This window comes from Paramormyrops kingsleyae, chromosome 11 (assembly GCF_048594095.1).
Source record: "Paramormyrops kingsleyae isolate MSU_618 chromosome 11, PKINGS_0.4, whole genome shotgun sequence".
In the NCBI taxonomy this organism is placed as follows: Eukaryota; Metazoa; Chordata; class Actinopteri; order Osteoglossiformes; family Mormyridae; genus Paramormyrops; species Paramormyrops kingsleyae.
The window spans coordinates 18,861,339-18,884,341 of NC_132807.1; the positions used below are offsets into that span (position 1 = coordinate 18,861,339).

A 23,003-nucleotide genomic window follows, 5' to 3' on the forward strand; every position below is an offset into this window, starting at 1 on the left:
AATCAAAGGTCTTGACTTTGGAGACGCGTTTTTAACGTGGTGATTAACAAGGCCGAGTTACCAATTAAGTTAGAAGAATGCACCACCATGTTTGAGGAATCTGTGTGTTTTAATCAGCCCGACCGCTGAGTGTAAACAGGACAAGGTGATTCTTTCTTGCTGGCCCTCTGCGCCAGGGTGTGACATGGTATATAAACAAAGATTTATGTTGCTTTGCAAAGGGCAAAGCGTGTCTCTTTCTCTATCCCTCTCTTTTTCTCTCTCTCTCTAGAGAGAGCTATGGCTTTTCAGGAACATCCTGAACTATACCCCTACTAAGCCTGATTGCAAAGGTCTACACCTGCCCCGGAAGTCTATGGAGACTGTCTATTGACTTAGCCCCATCTCCTCATTATGCTAATCTCCAGGGCTCCTCCTCCTCTTGGCTGTTATAACAACACAACCCAACTTCCTCTGTTTTGGAAAAAGAGGCCACACCTGCGTAGGCTCCACTGCCAAGGCCACTTCACAGCTTACAGACTTACAGCTTGAACTTAAAATAGAAGCTGGACTCAAACGCGCCTTCCCTCAGTTTCTTTCTACCATGGCATGGCCGCAAGCAGAGTAGCTGCACGGGACTGAGGACTATGAGTCAGACTGTGTTCCGGAACCATTTGCTCACACAGGCTGAAAAGCTTTGCGTGCTTGTTCCCATCTCACAGAGTGAGGCAAGTTAGTCTCACAGCAGGTACCAAGTCCAAAGCATCTTTTGTGTCGAGCCGTTCAGACCCCAGCGGAAGGAGTACCCAGACGTTGAAGATTTCAGTGTCCTCTAGCCAGACTAGAAGAAGGCTCTTTTCCCACAGGTAGCAGATCCTTTTCTCTGATTCAGTGCCAGAGATGATTACCGCTGTAAAATCCCTTCGCGGCATGCCTTTGGGGACAGGGTCAATTAGGAACATTAGCTCTGTTCTCACTGCCTACCCCTCCATTACTGGCTCTACCCCCTTTTCCCTCTCCACTCTCTACTGTTTTCCGACAGGTGCGAGTGGTCATTACAGATGTGAACGACTGCATCCCAGAATTCCTGCAGTCCATTTACAGCAAAGACGGCATCCCAGAGACGGTAACAACAGCAACCTCTCTGCTTCAAGGTGAGATGGCCTGACACTTTTGCAAAGATCAATGAAACTGAGAGCTAATTTCTGAGAGTTTCCGCAATGGAATCTTGCAGCTGTATTCTTAGTAGAGAAAATTAAACCGGTGATCCTATTTAAAGATGCTGTAGCATTGACCCAACTGCGAGTCACACTCACAACCCCCCAGCTGTAGTGAAAACCACTTCCTTCTCCTGCTGGAGTGGCTCTACCGCCCACGGTTGCCTGTATCGTTTCTGAGCAAAGCAGAAAGATTAGTGGTTAGCAGTGAGATACTCTGGTCTCAGGGTGGCAGACACTGAGCAGACTACCTGCCCTGTATTCCCTGCGGAGCGTGTCAATGCTCTTCTCTCAGCCGGCTTCCCATTCCTTCTAATTACTCGTTTTCTCCTGTTCGCCTGTGCTCTCACTTGCCCTCGTCTCCTGGGGATTGACAGGTCTATATTTCAGTGTGCTCTACAGTACATTCCACGTAAACGCTTTCAAATCACCCTCAGTTTACATACAAAGCTTTGGGTTAAATGGTGCGTTGAACACGCTCCACATCCACCAAACATAAGTTGAGTTCGTTGAGTTGACATTCGTTGGTTTTGCAGTTGTTGCACAGTGTTGAATATTTGATAGGTTAGTATCATGTCATGGTCAGATTTTTAGAAATGTATGTCAGCATACCTGACCTGATGGTTTTGTCTAAGAGAGCTCTCCAAACCTTTTGTGGTTTTTAAAATAATTTTTTGCCTGTTGAGTATCCTCAGCATGCTAGGGAATCAATAAGCAGTGTACTTGATTGAGCTCTGTTGACTTCATGTTAGTTTACTGTGGAAGCAAGAAATCTATTTGTCTGAGCTGACTTTTTCAAAAGTACTTTCCAGCTTTCCAGCTTAGGACCTCAGGCTGTGCTGGTATCTCTCCGTCCTCAGCTCTTCATTTTGTTGTTCCAGGAGTAATTTGATTACTGCATCACCTCTCCTTACGTCAGCTGTAGACCAGGTGCTAATTAAAATGTGTTCCTTAAACCTTAAACCTTGCGGCTGTTGAGGACAGAAACTGCCAATCAAAATGCAAGCCTTGCAGATCCCAATTGTCACAAGTTTTGCAAAAGCTGGGCTTCATGGTGATATACGACTGAGGCTAAAACCAGCACACCAATAACAGGAGGTGTTTCTAGAATATTCAGGTGTTTAAAAGTGGTCTTATCTGTTCTCCCTAATGACAACACTGAATTGTAATGAGTTGTTATATTTCATGCTCAGCATTTTGAGGAAAGTGGCCATATTCTAGGTTAATTATTGTTGACGGCGTTTATGAAATCGGCCTCATCATCCACACGATGATGTCTAGATTCGGTTCTGTAGAGTTGCCCTGATACACAATTTATCATCCTGGCATATACCACTGAGATGGTCCAGGGTGATTTCAGGTGCATCGCTACAGACAGAGAGTCATTCTCTGTCACGTAGTGGAGATTGCCAACATGCCGTCACCAGCATCCTGCCAGGTGATTGACAGAATTCACCGTGATTGGTAGTTGAACCACCAGAGGAATTATGGTTCTACCGGTTTTCATTTGGGTTCCACGCGTTGGTTGGTGCTGTAGGTAAAGCCACCTGTATCGGTGAAATAAACCAGGCTTGATGGTGACGATCAGTACCGGGTGAGCCGGTAGGCCGTGTGAGGGCTGGGAAGACGCAGCCCGATGATCAGTGTGCCGCCAGGTGACTGACAGGCTGCACTGTGACAAGCTAATTGCTGCCTGATGGCCTGGCCTGACAGCGTGGCTGAAAGGATGGCCTTTGTAAGAACGGCCCTGCTGTGCTCCTGCAAGATGTCAGTAAATAATGCCAAACTGTGGGTAAGTCACAGTGGCCATGATGAACTTCACACAGCTTCAGTGCATTAGGTTGGGCCATCCAAGGAGAGAAGAATACCAGTTTCACAGTCTACTGTAGGGAGAATTATGGGAGACGGCGGATTTATACTGCTTCTGTGGAAGGTAATTCAAATAAGTCATATAAATCGGTGCAATGCAATGTAAGGTGACATTTACATAAAACACGACGACGGATTAGCTGGTCGTATGATGAGAATAGGCAAGTAACAGCAAAACAACATCAGATGAATCGTCAAGGTATCATGATATAACGGGAGATACGGAAAGCAAAGTAACGGCGTGTCATTTTGCGGTGGTGTAACTGTCATTCAGTTTATTGTGCATTATGCATAATAATCAATATTTATTTGTGAGGTAAAGTGGCGTAGATGAATTACAAGTTTATAGGCATAGGGATGAACAGATATTTTAACACCCAAGCTGTCAGAAAGAATTCCCAGGGGCTGTCTGTATGCTTGCTTTTATTCCAGCTCAGCTCCCGACAGGAATAATTAGTAGTTAATCATTTGTACCATTTATATATATGACATTATCACTCTACTGTGGTAAAATTCAGTGTTTTGCAAACAGAGAAATCTTGACAAATGCATGATCATTGTTTAAAAGACTGGAAAACCGCCTAATTGATGCTTTTGTCCAAAATGTCTCGTGTGGCTAAATGTGGAAATGGTAACAGATGTACATAGAATGATTTTCTGAAGTGACACCACCCTGGGGGCAGTGTGTGGCTCAGTGGGTTAGGCCTGTGATCAGAAGGTCATGGGTCCAAATCCCATCTTTTGGCCCACTGAGCAAGATCCTTAAACCCCCCATCCCTCTCCAAAAAAATGTCTCAAAGGAGAAAAGATGGCACATGTGAAAAACTGAAAATTCCCAGGATACCCGGCAAATAAAGCATTGTTTTGTTTTCACTTTTCAAAAGTTGAACACCCTGCCAGACAGGGGTGCAGTGGCGAGGGAAGGGGTCTGGCTGAAATGTGCCTCTCTCCCCCAGTGTCAGCCAGCGACTGTGACTCGGGCCCCAACGCCGAGCTCACCTACCACACACTGAGCCCAGATTTCAGCATCTCGCCACATGGCACCATTTTCCCCGCCCGCCCACTGGACTACGAGCGGCCCAACCATCTCTACGAGTTTGTGGTGATGGCCGTGGACAGGGGGGAAGCACCGCGCACAGGGACCGCCACCGTGCGCGTGCGCGTGGCCAATGTCAATGACGAGGCCCCCGAGTTCTCTCAGCCTGTGTAAGTACCCGCTGCCCACCGTGCCCACCATCTCGTCCTCATCCAGTCAGCATCAGCTGGACTTCAGCTACTCCTACTCTGATGGCCTAAGGAAAAATATCACGTATCATTTTTGTACTGTGTCGCTTAACCAGTTAGGACACTGTGCATGTGATCAGGGGGTCGCTGGTTCAAATCCCAGAGTTGTTACAGTGATTTTCCCCTTTGGACCCTTGAGCAAGGCCCTTAACCCCCAGTTGCTCTGGTGATTGTACATCACTTTGGATAAAACTTCTGCTAAATAAATAAATTGTAAATGTAATTATCATAGGTTGGAACATAGTGGGTTTTTAAGGAGATCAGACCATGGGGTGTTTCCGTATCATGTGTTCCTGCTGCACCACCCCCTCGTTACCGTTTGAATGCAGTTCTGTTGCTTAACCTCCCCACCGTCTGCTGATGGAGATCCCGCTTTGCTGCTAAAGCAGGTGCCTGCTGGGATCTGCCTTTAAAAAGCCCCACGTGGCTCCCTCTTTTTCCCTTTTGCCTCCCTCCTCCCTTCCCTCCTGTGGGTCTCCCACAAGGAGCCATGTCTTTTCCCCAGAATGGGATTCAGCTGCTAATTTGCAGAATTGTAAAATCCTGAATGAGTGCTTTAAAAAGGCAAAACTGCTGTCACTGGCTTAAATATCTGTAGCGGAATTTCCTCTGCTCTTCTCTGTTCCCTGCTCCCTCTCCTGCTGTCGTTTTTCTTCCCCCTGTTTCTTGCTCTGGTCTTTAAATCCTCTAATTGGCCGGTCTCTTGCCACCCAGCCCTGGGTATTGGTGAGTCTGGTCCAATCAGCCGTGGCGATGTTTCTTGAAGGGGTCTGCATTCCTGATGATCTGTGTGTGTATGTGTCCAGGGAGGGGGATGGAGGTAAGATAATTACAAGTCACCTCTCAGGCATAGCCTTCTTGATCACCTGGTGTGGGTTGCAGGGGTTTCATGTCCGACGGGGGCCGTTTTCCTTGACCAGCTTTTTGAGTGAGCACAGAGCATACCTTCAGGATTCGCAGGACACTCACGTGTTCGCTGCATCTAATTTGAGGTTCCCGACTGTAGCCGATAGCATTACCGCGCCTGCAGCTCTGTTTGTTCTACATGGCTCACCATGCTTGGCAATCGTTTTCCCGAGCCAAGCAATCAGAAGGGGGCGGGAAAGTGACCTGCTTTCCATGCCTCACTGTGGGAGACTTTGGTTGACTTTACCTGTAACGACAGGGAAATTATGTCTGTAGGATGGTAAGTTTTTTTTAATGACAGTTGCTGCAGACCTTGGCTGTGGAATCTGACAAAAAGGGAACAACAAAAGAAATGTGCAGTGATCCGTACACATCCGTGACACATCCGTTTTTAGGACTGATATTAATTGTGGAAAGCAATAGAATCTGCCTGAATATTTTTCCCGACTTACATCACCCTCTGAGAAAGGAAGGAAAATATCCGCAGTGCACTGACTCTGCACTCATATCAGGTCCTTTTGTGGTCCTGTGACAATGAAAGTCTTCAGGAGTAATTACAGATCCGTTTTGATGTGGCTGGAAATTAAATTGATGGGGTAGATAATGAGGTGGCTGAGGTGGGAGGGTGGGCCCTAGGTTCTGCTTGAGAGGCGCCATTGTTGTGCACTGCGAAATGGCTAATGGCTGAGGCTTATCACTCACGGGCCCGAGCCGGTCGTCGTGGTGACAGATCAGCACACAGGTAGCGTTGGCGGGGGTGTCGGTGATAGATCCCACATCCTGTTCTTGCTGTCGTCCCCTCAGTGGAGGAGAAAGGGGGCTCTTCCTAATGGTAGGCACGCCATGGGATTGAGGGGCAAAGGGTGGGGGTTCTGTGTCTGGAGGTTGTGTAGATTGAAGAGACAGAGGTGTTGGGGCTGTACGAGCCCCGGGGCTATCGATCAATCCCTTTTCACTCTCTCCCCGACTGCCCATCCATCAGCTCCACATACCAGCCAGTGTTTCTACTTATAATTCCTTTTGCATGTTAATAGTTAGAGTTTATAAACCTTGTGCTTGACATCATGTGCGAATGCTGGTGCGCAGAGCTGTACTTACTGACGCTGGAGGGGTCACTCCAGGCTCTGCCGGGCTGCTGGCTAGTCCCAGTGTAGGCTGTGAAAACACGTGGTGGCACGTACAGCTGGTAGCGCTCCTGTGAAATGTGTTAGCTGCTCTTAAGTGTTGGGTTAGACAGGATCCCCCTCCTGCATTCTCTGTTTGAGCCATTTATTCGTTTGACAAATGAGTTTGTCCACCAGGAATTGCAGGTTGAGATCATATGCATTCAGGAAGGGAGGTCAAAAATATGGAATCATCTTGAAAGTGCAACCTTGGACCATTAGCACCAAACGATACAACTATTACCTACTGAAATCCTAAAATGATAATGTTCTTGTGTGGTATTATAATGTACAGCAAGAGGGTATTTAAGAGCTAAAACAATTTCTGTACAGACATGCTTCATTAGTTAATCACACTTAATTAGATAGTATCTAGGTGAATTGTTGCATGAAGAAAAGAGTTTTCTTTCGAGGGCATTGAGAATTTCTGAATGGAATCTGGTGGTGGGGGGGGGGGGGGGCATGGGGGTAACATCACCTTCCTGAGGAAAGGGGGAGAACAGAGGCATGTTTCCCATGAGTACAGAGTCATGGGTCCCCATATTCTGTTAGCTGTTGCTTTGGGTCAGCTGATCCAGCTGTGTAGGAATGACCGTGAACGATTTTCACATCGTTCATGGTCAGTAAGTGGTTTTTGATGGCTCACCAGCCTGGTACAACATGTGCAGGTGCTTGCCAGGGTGCTGTGTAGCTCCGCAGGTCAGAGGTCTGTGCCCATGTTCCGAAGGTCATGACCTGAAAAGTAAACATGATTGTCCTCCATGACGGCCGGCTGGTCCTGCAGTCTGACTCACTGGCTTTCCTCGCTCATACGTTGTTTTGGTAAAGCGTTTGCTAAATAATTAGCGCTTGCTAAATATTTAAATGAGAATGTAAAATGAGAATGATACATTTTGGTAAAATGTCCACAAACAAAAACTGCTGAAAACTGCTGGCTGTGTCACAGGGATGTGTGAAGGCCTCTCTCTGGCCTGATCACCATACAGAAGAAGCAGGGAAATTGGCTGTGCAGTCACACAAGGGACACGTCAAAACTCATCACCTGCCTTCCCCTCAGACAGAAGGACCATAACGAGTTACCGTCTGAGCTGTTAGCTGGCTTAGCAGACTGTGTAAGCTAGTGTGTGCTAGCCTGCCTTAATGAATCTGTTTTTGTTGTGTTACCTTCTTTAGCCTGCTTGTGTAAATCGGCTAACTGGAATTCAACATGAATCTGTTACCTGGCATGTGTGGGTTTGTGTCAGCGTATGATTGCAGAGCCCGCAAAATATGAACTGGACTGAGCATTGGGGTAGTAACCTTGGCTTAGCCCAGTGTCTGCAGACAGGATTGTGTGTGAAAGGATGGATGAACAACATTGACAGGCTTAAGAGAGTGTAAGGGCTTGTGTATTTGTATCTGTGAGAGACAGAGATCTAAAGCAGTGCATACAATTCCCAGTATCTGTTGTTAGATTAACTAGAGTGCTGCTCCCCCAAGAAAGACTGCCTGTAGGTGTGTGTGGCCCAGGTTTACATTACATTGTGGGAACATTGGTCTCCCACAATGTCATAAAAACCTCTTATTTTGATTTAGTGGGGACCATTTTTTCGGGGACATTCAAGGGGAGATTTTATAAAAATTTGTGACTGCAATAAAAAACTAAAAGTGCCAAAAGACTTGTATTTTGTTTGGTTACTTATGGTTAGGGGTTAAGGTTGTCATTGTTGGGATTAGGGATTTTCCCATAGATATGAATGGACAATTTCCATAAAGTTATGAGTACAGGTGTGTGTGTGTGTGTGTGTGTGTGTGTGTGTGTAAGCATGTACATTGTGGGGACCAACTGTCCCCTGTGACAGTGACATGTATCAGATATCCTATTTGGAAATCACTCTTTCATAAGGTTATGGGAAGTACAGAACACAGGGAATCACACAAAATAAAGGTTCATGAGGGGTCAGAAAACTATAACAGAACTTAATACTAAAAACAAGCTACAAAAACCATAAGGGAAACATAACCAGGGAGCAAGGCAACACAGGGAGCAGAACCAAGAACAGGGTACAAGGCCCTGTGCACATGGCAACATTACAGCATGACATTACGATGGCAGACTAAAGCGCAGAGTGAGGGAGGGCACTTAAATACACAGGCATCTAGGGAAAAGGTACTGTATAACTTAATCAGTGAACCAGTCAAGAGAGACACAGGAGCAACGAGAAACAGGTGGACACAATTAACCCTAAGAACACACAGAACTAAGAGATTTAACACACACTAAGGACTGTCTACAGCAGGGGTGTCCAATCTTATCCGCAAAGGACCGGTGTGTATGCAGGTATTTGGGATAACCTGTAGGTCAGCTGTTCAAACCCAGGTGTGAGGACTCTTCAGCCAATCAGTCCTCTAATTAGTAATCTAATTAGGGAGTTGCAGCGAAAAACCCGCATACACACCGGCCCTTTGCGGATAAGATTGGACACCCCTGGTTTACAGCAAACACTAGCAACAAGAACACAGAAATAATCACAATAAACCTGGGATATTCTAAAATAAGAAAACACGAAATAAACACCACAGAACAAAAAACCAGGTGAGATTGTTCTCAAGCCAGCCTTGAAGCCACAACACAAGGGAACAGAATCAGAGCCACACACTCAGCCCACTGACCTATGCAGCAGTCAGGGAAAGTGGGAGAACACACTGGGGATGAGGCACACTGGGGCTGAAGGACAAGAAACAGGGAGGAGAACAGGATGGCTAGTGACACCTGCTGGCCAAATGGGAGGGAAGGGGACATGCAGGGCAGGGTCAGTTGGGCACTGACCCTCACAGTACTGACTTATGACCGGACCGTTTTGATACATGGATCCATTCTTAAGACGCTATTGCATGTCTCGGCCCTGGGGCCCTGACAGGGGAGGGAGAAAAACAGCACCTGAGTTACTTATCGATCTGAGATATCGAATAAGTTATTTCATTAAATGGAAGCTGAGGGTGACTAACTGTAATACAGCAACGTTGGGCTAAGCTGTGGCAGTATTAATAAAAATACATGAAGCAGAAGAATCACAAGCTAGACCTGAGACATTCAACAACAGAACCAAATAATGGCTCGGCGCAGCTCATTAGGGTAAAATCACAGGTGACATTAGGAAGACAGACCCGCTTGTCTGATTTACATACAGCACCACATGATCCATCTTCCACTCAGAAGTTTTTTTAGGGGTTTTTAGGGGTTTACAAGACAAGAAGGGGCATTGTGTGTTTGTGTGTGTGTGTGTGTGTGTATGTGTGTGTGTGTGGATTATGTTTATATTACATCGTGGTGACCAAATGTTCCCCACAATGTAATAAAAGCATGTTATTTTGACATAGTGGGGACCATTTTTCTAGTCCCCACAAAGATCTGTGAATGCAATCGAAACACTAAAAATGCCAAAAGTCTCATTTGTTGTTTGGTTATTTATGGTTAAGGTTAGGGCAGGGTAGGGGTTAAGGTTGTCATGCTGGGATTAAAATTTTCCCCATAGAAATTAATGGAGAGTCCCCACAAAGATATATTACAAATGTGTGTGTGTGTGTGTGTGCGCGTGTGCGCGTGTGGGACAAAGGAGGGCATGTGAATGACACCTCAGACCCTGGTGTGTTTGGAAGTACCAGCTGGCAGGAAGTTCCTCCTCGATGGCCTAAGGCTCCTACTCTAACAGGCCATTTAGCCGCTGATGATACGAGTATCGGCTACTCCTGGGGAAATTGGACCAAAGTCATCGCAGGTAGTTCTGGGGCTGCCCTAGTGGCCCAGTGGTGCTGACCCAAAGACTGGGGACAGTGCCAGGGATATTAATATTTCAGCAGGACAGCTGTTTAAGCATGCCTCGCTCTGCAGGTCTGATGGGGTGGGGAGCCGTTGCTGAGTGTTCAGTGTAAAGATGTGAGGCAGCACATTTCTGTACATCCAGGACAGGCAGCCTTGGCCAGTCATCATGTCTGAGGCTGGTGTTAGTAAATGTAAACACAGAGCAAAGGGAAGGAGCTTAGGTAGAATATATGTTATATGTTGTTTAAGTCTGCAGGGAGGTACACAATTGTACTTCATGTGCCCACAAAGATCTGTGAATACAATAACAAACTAAAAATGCCAAAAGTCTCATATTTTGTTTGGTTACTTATGGTTAAGGTTAGGGCTGGGCAGGGGTTAAGGTCATCATTGAGAGTCCCCACAAAAAGATATCATTACAAACCTGTGTGTGTGTGTGTGTGTGTGCATATGGTCCTGTTAGTATGAGTGTGTACATTCAGGTCATGTGTACATGTGACCTCCCTGTAAAGATGCTACAGTAGCATGCTTGTTCTCCATGTGGCCCCTTCTCACAGGCTGACACAGGGTCTTTCATACTTTTTTTGTGCTGCCTGGCTCTTGCCCTGCATTTCAATTAGCCATTTCCTCCGAAAGCGGTGATGTCGGGCATGCTGTCGGTCTGCTTATGGCTTTTCTTTTTGGCTTCTTCCACGATTGTTGCCCTTGTCTCGCAGGGTCAGAGATATCCAATTCACAGCAAGAAAAAAATATAAAAAATTGTTTGGAAACATGAAGTGTTGTGATGGGTTGTTTTGTGAGGTCTTATTCTGGCCAAGTTTATCTTCAGGTGAAGTTTATTTTTGTTCCTTTAACAATTTTACACAGGCCTGTGCCTGCCTGACCAGGAACTTCTCCGTCCACAGCTACCGGACATTTGTCTCCGAGGACGCCGGCCCAAACACACTCGTCGCCACAGTGCTGGCCAAAGACCCTGATGGAGACGGAATCACCTACAAAATCACATCAGGCAACAACGATGGAAACTTCGTCATTGACAGTCAGAAAGGTGATGCCCCCTAACACTTTTATTCCCTCCCCCACTTCCTTGTTTTATTAAAATAATGAATCTGGCAGATTATCTCCGTCAAGTCAGTCTCTCCGCTCTCTGTATGGCCAGTCAGAAGGAAGGTTCGAGCAATATACCAGCTGGATAAAGTGTTTTTATGTCTGGCTGGGTCAAAACATCAGAAGCTGTGCAGCTCTCCATGACCGGAAATGAAAAGCAGTCATTTACATGGCCTCCAACCCCCCCCCCCCCCCCACCAGCACCTTGGCCAGTACCTCCACCCACTGTTCACAATGTAAGGGAGGTAATTACCCAGAGTGTTTCTTCTACAATGGTGAGGTCCTCTCCGTTATTCATCTGACGTGTCACCAGGTGGGCTCAATGCTCCAAGTGCTCGGATTGTAATTTGGCCATAACTCAGTGCAAGCCTGAGTGTCCCCATTTAATGTTCCATACAGAATTTACGCTAAACGGACCCCCTCCGTATTAAAAACATAAATACTTTGTATTTATATAAACAGATAGATCACATTCCGTGAGGGCTAAAATGGACAGTTTGTCTTTTTTACTCAGCTCCTCATCATTAGCGCCACGCTGGCATCTGCTCGTTGGCGTCTCCCGCTGGGGAGAGGCAGAGGAGGCGAGGTGGAGGAGACGTTCGTCACCCTGACTCCTGTGCGCCGGTGTCAAGAGCTCTGACTTGTCTCATGAATTTAGCTATTTCCAGGTGCCTCTAGCCAAAGCTATAGTCGTCTCCCCCCTCAATAAAAACTCCCTTCCCTTGCATGCACATGTCCTGCTGCTTTCTTCCTCAAGGATTTCAATTGTGCACCCTGTCACCACCTTGGCCATCTGTCTGAATGGGTGCACTACCCGGAACCGGGGCGATAGGCCACACAGAGCCCTCCCGACCTGCCTGATGTGTTTATCCATCCTGTTCCCATGAGAGCAAACAGCCCCAGATAATCACCACTGTAACCCGCTAACCGACTTCTCTGGGTCCTCCTGCCTGCCCTAGAATCCTTCGGGGGGGGGGGGGGGGTCACTGCTTATTTGGGCCAGGATGAAAGCACTGATGAGAATCGGCCCAGAGGCAACCCTGGTGGCAGAGCATCGAGCCCAGCGACATCAGACATCGCCGTGCCAGGTTTTGATCGCAAGGGATTCATTCTTTTCCTTATGGAGCCCAAAAGCATTAGATTCACTTTCTCTGTAAGATGAGGTATGGTAGGGCTCTAGGGGGCAAGTGGACAGGTAGCCCTTGGAACTGAGAGGGGTCTGGGTAAGTTAGACAGTTCTTAGAAGGGTGAGAGACAGGATGCTACTTGAAGCTTTTGTGCTTGGCTGGTAGAGTGATATGAACATGGGGGGGGGGGGGGGGTACATGGTCCGACAGGTTGCTGCCCAAAGAGAAGATTATTAAACAGCGTAAGGAAGGGAATTCTGCTGCCCACATTGAAATGTTGCCTGCACTGGGAGGGTCCTGGTCACAGATGGTGTGACACCTCTCTGATATGGCGACGACAGGCAATGGCACAACGAGCTCAGAGAGTGCCCTTCCACGGAGTCATTTATCAATGTATTTATTTTCCCTCCTTTTCCTTTCTTCTCTTTTTTCACCCCCCTATCATCCTGCCATCCCTCCCTCTTAGGTTTAATTCAATTTAAGATAATTTTATCGCTAGTTTGGTTGGACATTACAGGGATATTTTTAGATTTGTACATGACATTAGATGTAGAGCATTGAGAATGCAGTTGAAGTTTGGATATTTTTTTCCTTCCACTTTTTAAAAATATAACTAATACCTTTGTCCAATGAGGTGTATGTTTTTGATAACGTAGGGTTGGCCAGTCCCTGGAACAACTGGGGGTTAAAGGCCTTGCTCAATGGCTCAATGGTGACACCACTTTGCTGACAAGGGGATTTTTAACCAGTGTCACTCTGATCACAGACACAGCATCCTAACCCGTTGAACCACACACCTCCTCCCATTTGGTCCTCTGGCTCAAAGGGACTGCCTGAATTACACTTGTATATCCAGTCTAGGCACTGACCATGTAAAAAATGAAATTTAAAATAGTTTTTTAATCAATACTTTCCAATCCAAATTGACCATTTACTGAAGTCTGGGTCGCTCACCAAACTCAGTGGTGCTTTCGACTAGCTTCTGATGGCTGGTTTGTCTTTGCAGGACTGATTCGCCTACGCTCGAGCCCACCCCCAAGACTGCAGGGTGTGGAGTACGTCCTCAATGTCACGGCGACGGATGACAATGCATCAGGTGGGCCTCACTCTCTCTTTGGAACTGCCCAGGTCATTGTGGGCATTGACGACGTCAACAACAACAAGCCCGTATTTGAGAAGGTACGTCGGCTTGTCCTCTTCTCTGTTGGTTTTCCTCTGGCCCTCTCCGCTCCTCTCTTCTTCCTTCTATTTTTTGCTATCATTCTTCCACCAAACCAAAGGATAAGCTCCCAGGTCCTTCATATTCTGATACTTTCAGGTAATCCCATGGTTTTTGCTTTACCTTTCTGCGTAATCACAGAATCATCACAGATTATTTCTTATTCACCATGCTGGTACTGGGGATTTTTACAGCTGCAGGTGTTATCTTTGATCCACCCTGGTGACACGTAACCCTGAGAAGACGGCTGTGCTGCCTTAAGCCTCTTGTCGCAAACTGTCAGCCCCCTTTATCTCTTGCGCTGACAGTCTTGCTGTGGCTGCACCTTGGCCTCTTCCAGTCCGGCTCTCTGAACGAAAATATCTTAAAATCCTAACACACCTGTGCTCATGTGTGCATACAGGCACACACACACACACACACACGTGCGCACATGTAGGGTAAACATATCCTTATGGGGACCGCTCATTCATTTCAATGGGAAAAATGCTAACACTAACTATAACAACCTTAACCCCTACCCTGCCCTAACCATAACCATAAGTAACCTAACAAAATACAAGAGTTTTTGCATTTTTAGTTTTTTTATTAGCAGTCACTGATTTTTATAAAATAGAGCTTTCCCTAATGGGGACCAGGAAACTGGTCCCCATAAGGGGAAAAAAACAGATATTTATCACGTTATGGGGACATTGTGTCCCCATAAGGATAGGTAAACCTGCTCACACACACACACACACACACACACACTCCGGCACATACACATGTGAGCACTGCTTCCCTTACCTGTCAATAAAGGAGAATTGGAGGCTTAGCTCACTGATGGACTCTGACTATAGCACAGTTTACACCCTTTTTTTGTTAAAGGAGGCTCATTTTCTTTGTAATCTATAGTGTTAGCTTTGGAGAGGAGGTTTGTTATCCCCTTACTTTTTTGCTTTTGGTTCTTCTCCTCTGTTGTCATCTGGTATTGTCTTTCCCTTCTCCCTGTTTCGTGCACCATTCTATATAAATGATGTAGCAATGAATTGCCACACGCTCTTATCAAGAGCCTTGGGGCAGCTGAGCGGTGAAAGACACTATATATAAAAATAAGTCAGTAGCAGTGGCAGAAGTTATCTTCCAGTATCTTCAGTTCCTGTGGAAAGGCTGTGTGCTCACCTAGCATTCACCCTGTGCTTTGGGGTCTGCTACCACCCGCTGGGCGCCGGGTCAGGTTAGGTCTGCCGCTTTGGACTGTAACCTGTCATTCTCTTCGCCTGGATCTTCAGGAGTCCCCAGAATGGGACAAGCTGACATAGTAATGCTTCCCAGCTGAAGCCTCCATCTCCACTGGAGACCACAGGCAGAATTGGCGAGTCTAGGCCCCTTGTCATTAATTAGACGCTGAAAGTAGCCATCAAAGCAGAGCAGTCAATCGATCAGGGATTTGTACTTCCCCTTTTTTGATGACTTCTCTCTGCCCCAAAACTGTTGCTGGTTTTTAATGACAACAGAGGCTGAATTTTGCGTGGGGATATTTGCAGGCACTGATATTACAGCATGAACTGTGTGGGAGTTGGGACTTTGGTGACTGTTTTACCTCAATTGATCTGCTATGATGGACTGAACTCAAAGTTGGCTGAAGTATGCAGCAAATAAGACTTTTGATAAAGAAGTCGAGGCATTAGTAACTTTGAAGGCCTGTTTCTCTTTACTTTCTCTGAATTTTCTTGCTCTTGGTTTTTACTTTTTCTCCATAACTGTCTCTCCCTCTGTCAGTCAGGTCCAAATTCAGATTTAACAAGAATGAAAGTTACAGCAGAGGAATTCCTAGAGCACGTGAAGTGCGTATTTTATATGAATTTAAACATTAATTACAATCGAAATAAGAAATACTCAGGCGAGCTGTAAAACATCAGCCCCGCATGTGAGTAATGTTAGTCTAACGGAACCGGCTTTGGATTTCAGGTTATTTTCGGTCTTTGAGCATGTCTCTCTGACCCTTAGTGCCAGCAGTACAGGGAGCAGAGCTCGGTTCTGGAGAACCAGCCTGTGGGCACCTTTGTGCTGCAGGTCCACGCAGTTGATGCGGATGAGGGCTCCAACGGGATGGTGAAGTATGGCTTCATGCATAAAGACAGCACCGTGCCCGCCTTCAGCATCCATCCCGACACAGGTACAGTGGGTGGAGTTTCTTCTTTGGGAATCGTTGGCCAAGCTGCTGTTTGAAGGAGTGATCAGTGTGGAATAGTGATCAGTGTAAACGTTTTTGGGGCTATTTCTGTGTAAAAATGTTGCTTTGCGCTTCTTCTGCTCCTGAAATCATTGCTCAGGTACAGTGGGTGGGGCTTCTTCTGCTCCTGAAATCATTGCTCAGGTACAGTGGGTGGGGCTTCTTCTGCTCCTGAAATCATTGCTCAGGTACAGTGGGTGGGGCTTCTTCTGCTCCTGAAATCATTGCTCAGGTACAGTGGGTGGGGATTCTTCTGCTCCTGAAATCATTGCTCAGGTACAGTGGGTGGGGCTTCTTCTGCACCTGGAATCATTGGTCCGGCTGCTGTTTGGAGAAGCGATCAGTGTGGAGCAGTGGTCAGTGTAATGCAGTGCCGGTCAACCCATTTGGCAATATAGGAAAATAGACCATCTTCTCTTCGTCTTCACTGCACCGGTGATGAAGGTTGTTTGAGGGGGGAGGCAACGGCAGTGAAGCTCAGTGTTAACATGGTGTTGCGTAGGAGCGAGGGATGAAGTGAAGAGCACCAGAGCCTCCTCCCAGCAAACCCTGGAGAGTGCATTTGAAGGAGTTAATCAGGACCACTGTTACCTCTCTTAGGACTTTATTCCGGGGAGTGTTTCGCATGTCTGAAAGTTCAGCCTAGTTCTCCACAATCAAAAATGCACCGAGAAAGATCTAGAGTGGGAGAGAGAGAGAAAGAGAAGACCAAGGGGTGGGGGGCTCACCGGTGAGAGGGGGGGTATTACTTACATGGTTGCAGAAGCCTGGAATGAGTTTCAGCGTTTCGTCGCCTAGTCGCACTTGACAGATTCACATTTTTTCAGACAAATGCTTTGAGTTCACCTGAATGAATTATATTTACTCTTATACCTGTTGAATGAATAATAGAGAGCATAAATCACTCTAATTAACAGTTATGCCAATTAACAGTTATGTGATCCTTGTGTGGTGCAGGTCAACCACCATTCCCCTGCTTATACCTTTATGAAATTTTTCCTCCAGATATATTTCCCTCGTTCTTTTTTTCTCTTTCTCATTTCTTAGCTTCCAGAAAAAAACCTTTTTTTTGTCCCTGTAAGCTGTGGCAGTGCTCTTACTATAAAGCAGCTAATTTTGTCCATGTTTAATAATTCAGGAGTGAATATTATGTTTAATTATGGGATAAACAGCTTCTCAAGTAGCCTTTGGTTGATGTTTTGCTTTATCTCTTTTTGGCTGCTGAGTTTTGATACCTCTCCCCCGCTCAGGCGTTATTGTCACCGCGCGGAAGTTTGACCGCGAGCGGCAGAGGGAATATGTAGTCACGGTGACCGCCACGGACCAGGCGGCCGAGCCCCTCATTGGGATCTGCCAGCTCAACATCTTCATTCTGGACGAGAACGACAACAGTCCCAAATTCGAGAACCTGCGTTACGAGTGTGAGTGCCAGCCTCCGGCAAGCGACTGTGGATCTCCGTCTCTGCGGCCCCTGAGCTTGTCACTCCTCATAGACAGAGCATTCATTGTGGGTTCCTTTTAGAATCAAAAACTTTATTGACCATGTGCAGCAGGTACATTGGAATGTGTAGTCATTCGGCCTCACTTGGTTAGAAAAGTCTAAACAAGACAGTGCAAAACGATAAAAGACAGTGTAAAACAAAACAATACAAAACAACACAAGACAAAATAATACAGATAGTGCAGATGACATGGGGAAAGAAACTGTTCTTCAATCTGGTAGTCAGAGTTCTGATGCTGTGAAACCTTGTTACTGTTTGTGGCTGCGGTGGCTGGGGTTCTGAGTTATAGACAGAGTTCTGCTCCTGAAATCATTGTTACAGCAGCGGTTAAGGTACAGCTGGTCAATGGAGGGTAGTTCAGTCTCTGCGATCTTCTGAGCAGACTTCACAGCCCTCTGTGTATTGCCTTCCTGTCAAGATCTGTGGCTCCACCACATTAGGTTTGGGTATTATTCAATGCCTGACTCATCGAGTTTCTAATTCCATCTGAGTGCTAAGTACTTTCACCATCAATGGCTGACTGTACATGTCATTTGTTGAATCTGTGCCTCTGTCATTTCCTATGACATTTGCAATGTTGCCGTCAGTCTATTTTATCAGACAAATTTTACAGTGTCAGTGTCAATGAAACAAGTTGTGATTGGCAGATGTGTCCACGGTTGGGAATGTTTTCAGGTGCTCCTTCTTGGGGTGGAAGTAAGGTGACTGGGGTTGTTGCTATTGATTCACTACATTTCTCCATCGCTCATGTCTGACGGAATAAAACAACGCCCTGTTCCTTCTCACCTCCAGTAACACTGTCCTTCCTGAATCTTGTCACTCGTTTCTTTCCCCAAGCACAGACCCAGATTTGGTTTTGACTTATTAAGGTGCTTCTTGGGCTTGGCACAGTGGTGCAGTAGCTCACCCAGTTGCTTCACACTATTAGAGACCAGGGTTCAAGTCTTGGTTCTATGTGGGGAATTTGCATGTTGTCTCTGCATAGGACAAGTGAGTATGGATGAAAAGAATTTATTTATAGAATTTAATTTATTTTCATTCATCTTGTTTTGCGTCAAACACCACAGCCAATAAATAGGCCTTCCTGTGTTCATCCTCATGCCATATGTTTCAGTATCTCCACCTGACCATTCTTATTGTGACTTTGCACTTTGAATACCATTTACCTCCCTAGTGCCATAATTCAGTGCTGCTGTCCAGCATTAACGGTGCATATCCTGTTTTGGCATCTAGTATGGAGTTCCAATGTAATCCCAATGGAATCGTACACTGTAATGCTTGTTACTAATTAGCATTCTGAAAAAGTGCCTTTAATGCCTGGTGTTGGTGTGCAGACTTCCTGCGGGAGGATACGATGATCGGCACCAGTTTCCTACGTGTAGCAGCGCATGACGATGACCACGGCACCAATGCAGCTATCACATACTCGATGTCCAAGGAGCAGCCGGAGTACCTGAGAGTGAACCCTATCACGGGCTGGGTCTTTGTCAACCAGCCCATCTCTCAGGTGAGCCTTAGTCCAATCTGTGTTTGTTGGGTCTAAATTATTGCGTTTATGAGTCTAGGTCATGACCCTATACACACCTATCCTAGGCTAGCACCTATCCATTTGTGCTGGATGTGTATCTAATTTCACATCGCAGGAATTTCTTGCTGTCAAAGACTCAAGATGCTTTTCCTTAAGTTTATAGTCCTTGAGATCAGTGTAGGGACAATACAACAGTAAGGTTCTTTATTATAGTGCCTTATTACCATGACTACAGACTTTCTGCAGCTTGGGGCCATTGCATTCAGAGTAAGTTTTGGCCCTTATGAAGACGTTATAAAACTATGACTCACCCTGAAGTGTTTGTTTTGTGAATTCAGCTTTGTTCCACCTACTGTACCCAGTAAGTCTCTCCTTGGCCGCTTCCCCTGATAATGAATACAGAGGTCCTACATCACCCGGGAGATAATGGCCACGGACGGGGGCAACCGCAGCAGTGCCGTGGAGCTGGCTGTCACCATCACCAACGTGAAGAACCAGCCGCCACAGTGGGAGAGGGACAGCTACGAGGTGGTCATCCCAGAGAACACCATGAGGGACACCCCCATCGTGGTGCGTACATGCCCTGCCAGTACAACAACACGCCGTCGAGCTCCTGAGCTGTTGACCAAAGAGAAAAGTTGCCTTTAAATGAGAAACGTAAAGTGAGAGTGATATAAAAGACTCACCAAACACAGAGGGCCCTCAAACAGGTTGCACTACTGCAATTTACTACCTCTTTCCATAACTGATGCAAGCAAATCATGTTATCAGGAGATTTATTTTTTGAGGTAAAGCTGCAGTGTAGCGTTTTGTGTTTTTTAGCTGCAGAAGCTGAGGGATTCAGTCTTGGTTCTTATCTTAAATAGCCAGTGATGTCACAACTGGTCTTTCAGAACTTACACAGTAACTTAATAGTGACTTAATGGCAAATTCCACTGCTACTTTTACAGCTAATACTGTTTTTGTAAGGTTGTTTCTACTCATGGTTTTGCTGTGGCACCCCCAGTGGGTATAAGGCCCACTGATCAGGCCTGGACCCCCATGATGCACAACTCTTACCACCTGGACCCTTACTTGGGGTCTGGCCAAGTTGCCGCCAAAGATGGCAGGACTGACACCAGTTTTACCCACAATTCCATTTACATATTGTTAGCGTGACCCCATAAGTTGAGGACTTACCTTACTTACCTTATGAAATTGGCAGTAGCCTTGGCTACCTTTATTGTCCTGACCCACAGTAACCTCTGGAGGTCTCTCTTATGTACCGCCTTTACCATAGGGACGACACCCTCCCCCCACCACACCCCGTCTCCGCCTGACTTCTGATTACACAGTTATTTCGAATTAAGCCATTTATTCTTGCATCATGTGACTGGCAAGGGAGTCTGGATTATTCATAATCACTTGGGTGTTTTTTTTCCACAGATGCATTGAAAATTAATTTGCAGAATTTTCTCTGGATCTTTTAATAAGACATTAACAGCTTTTTAAAAATGCAGATGAATATTTCACGGTGGAGAAAATTAATGAGGCTCCGCTGGGCTCCGGCTGATAGAACCTGAAAATGTTGTTTGTGCTGTGATTGGAAGATGGAATGTGGCAGGGTTTGTACTTGTAAGGAATATAATGGTCTGATTGTCTCAGTGGGTAATCCCATGCACTGCGACCTCTGAAAGAACACAAACCCTTAGTGATGACTTTGGGGGCAACATTGTTTTTCATTTCCATCGACCCCAAGTCTGCCTTACACACGTTTGCATAATTGTAATTACCTTATTCCCTTTGGATAATCACTTGTATTGTACTTTTTGTGGTTTGTTTTACAGAAATCTGCTAAAATAAATCTAATCTGCTGATTGACTTGCTGATTCTCTAGTATATGGGATACTGTAGAATAAGCCTGCTGTTCCCCATATGATAACAGAACATCAAGGCCACGTCCCCACTGGGTGACCCCCGTGTGACTTACAACCTGGAGGACGGCATGGTACCGGAGACCAACATGCCAGTGCGCTTCTACCTGACGCCCAACCGCGATGACGGCTCTGCTTCCATCCTGGTGGCTGAACCCCTAGACTATGAGACCACGCGGCACTTTACGCTCAGGGTCCGTGCCCAGAACGTGGCTGCCGTTCCCCTGGCAGCCTTTACCACTGTCTCCGTCAACATCACGGGTGCGTGACCCCACCTCTGCTACCAAACAGCTTTCCAAAGCCTAACTCTGTTCTGGACCCCGCTGTTCCATTCAGTTAGCACTATGGATAGATCGCGTTTTTTCAGATTTGTAAAATTATAAATCTACCTGGCCAAGTGGGGCATAGAACATACAAAATGCCTGTAAAACAGCCCAGAACAAAGAACTACACAGCTTGCTGATGTAGCATTGTGGAGCATAGATCCATAGTGTCTAGAGTGTCCATCATCATTCAGAATCTTTTTGAAAGTAGCCTTCCTTAAAATTGAGTGTATTTGCAATGAAGGCTGACATGGATCTAGACATACATTGCAGAAATCACCCATATAGATCGTGTGTTTAGGTTTCCTCCCTGAACCAATGTAGCCAAAGATAGGGGCAAATGTAGAACCGATCCAGAATGTTGCCCAATCTAAACAGGGCATGGATTTGTTACCAAGGCTGGAATAAAGAGTGGGATGGTGTCACATGCGTACTCTTTGTGGCTAAATCAGAGGTCTATGTGCTGACATGTCGCTTCTGCTGATGTCTGTGTGAAGAGATGTATGCTGTATGAATCTGGACCTGCTTCCTGTGAAACTATTCCCTTTCTTCCTGCAACACATGTCATCGCACAGTCGCTCGATTTAGCCACCAAGAGTGCCTAAAGACAGACAGGGTCTAAATGCAGCTGCATGCAGCGTAAATCTAGTACATCCCCCCCCCGACCGGTGGCCTGAAATGCACCCAGCCAGTGGCAAGGTCCACTCCATCGTTTCTGTATTTATTCGACTTGTAATGTTGTTCTTGATATACTCAGCATTTATTGAACACCCTCAAGGAAGGGAGAGAGACAAACAACATCACAGACATCTAACCTTATTCCCTCCCCAGAAAGAAAGATGTTGGATAAAAAAGGCTTTTGAACTGCATACAGCTAAAGTCGGTGGTTTCGAATGTGCAATATGGCTTTAATTTTCGATACTTTTTGGGCAAGGCACCCCGCTGTGATCCACCACTGCTAACAAAGAAGATGGTGCTTTTTTTGTCAGGGAAGAAAACTGGTGAAATTGCTGTTTGTGATTCGGCGCTGAGTAGCTGACACATTCATCCTCGAAAGCAGGGTGTGAATGTTTATGCTGTAGTCGTCTGTTTGGCATGTGACAGCACTTGTGATTGGTGGATTTTACTGCCTGTGTTAGAACAATTTGTTTTATAGACTGGGAAAGTATTAATCCAGAAATCAAAACAACTGGTATTTTGGATGTTTAAAGTATCGTGGTTTTCAGAAAATTGTTATGCAGTAAATGGACCTTCGTAACAGGCAACTGCAGTAAACACATCTCCATTTATCACCTACTGTTTCTGGTTTGAGCTGCATGTGCAGTAAGTTGGTGGCCGATTTCGGCTATTCAGTGGGGCAAAGTAGAAGCTTTTCTTTTATTCAGTATCTTCAAAGTCTCACTTTCTTGCTTGGCCACTCACAGATTCAAGCCAATACATTAATTGCATAGAAATGTCGGGACTTACATAACCAATGTACTATTAAATATATAATTCACCCCTTATCTTAGTTGCTGTTTTATCTAAATTATACCCATAAACTTACTCTGACAGGTTAAATGGCATTAAATGACATTCTGTTTGTAAATACTTAGCTGACATTCAGCAATATGCATGTAATTCTGGTGCACTTATGTAATTATATCAAGCTGGGTCATTGACTGTCCATTGAAGCTTCATTAATGACATCCTCATTTCACCATTACAGATGTCAACGACAACGTACCATTCTTCACCTCCTCAATTTACGAGGCCATGGTGACAGAGGGGGCAGATATCGGGACTCTGGTCCTCCAGGTGTTCTCCACGGACCTGGACCTGGGCCTCAACGGGAAGGTCAGTGATCTTG

General features: G+C 45.9%; 1 protein-coding gene across 3 annotated transcripts in view; it reads left to right on the forward strand.

Moving 5' to 3' along the window:
• LOC111846097 (neural-cadherin) overlaps nucleotides 1–23,003 on the forward strand; it is a 104,843-nt gene that overhangs the window by 33,486 nt on the left and 48,354 nt on the right. For all 3 annotated transcript variants that reach the window (XM_072718199.1, XM_023815969.2, XM_072718200.1), the window contains exons 5-14: nucleotides 1,022–1,133; nucleotides 4,022–4,271; nucleotides 11,126–11,268; nucleotides 13,461–13,633; nucleotides 15,663–15,831; nucleotides 17,139–17,309; nucleotides 18,725–18,897; nucleotides 19,321–19,488; nucleotides 20,843–21,092; nucleotides 22,863–22,990. In XM_072718199.1, coding sequence (XP_072574300.1) covers nucleotides 1,022–1,133; nucleotides 4,022–4,271; nucleotides 11,126–11,268; nucleotides 13,461–13,633; nucleotides 15,663–15,831; nucleotides 17,139–17,309; nucleotides 18,725–18,897; nucleotides 19,321–19,488; nucleotides 20,843–21,092; nucleotides 22,863–22,990 — 1,737 coding nt within the window. The remainder of the gene's footprint in view (nucleotides 1–1,021; nucleotides 1,134–4,021; nucleotides 4,272–11,125; nucleotides 11,269–13,460; nucleotides 13,634–15,662; nucleotides 15,832–17,138; nucleotides 17,310–18,724; nucleotides 18,898–19,320; nucleotides 19,489–20,842; nucleotides 21,093–22,862; nucleotides 22,991–23,003) is intronic.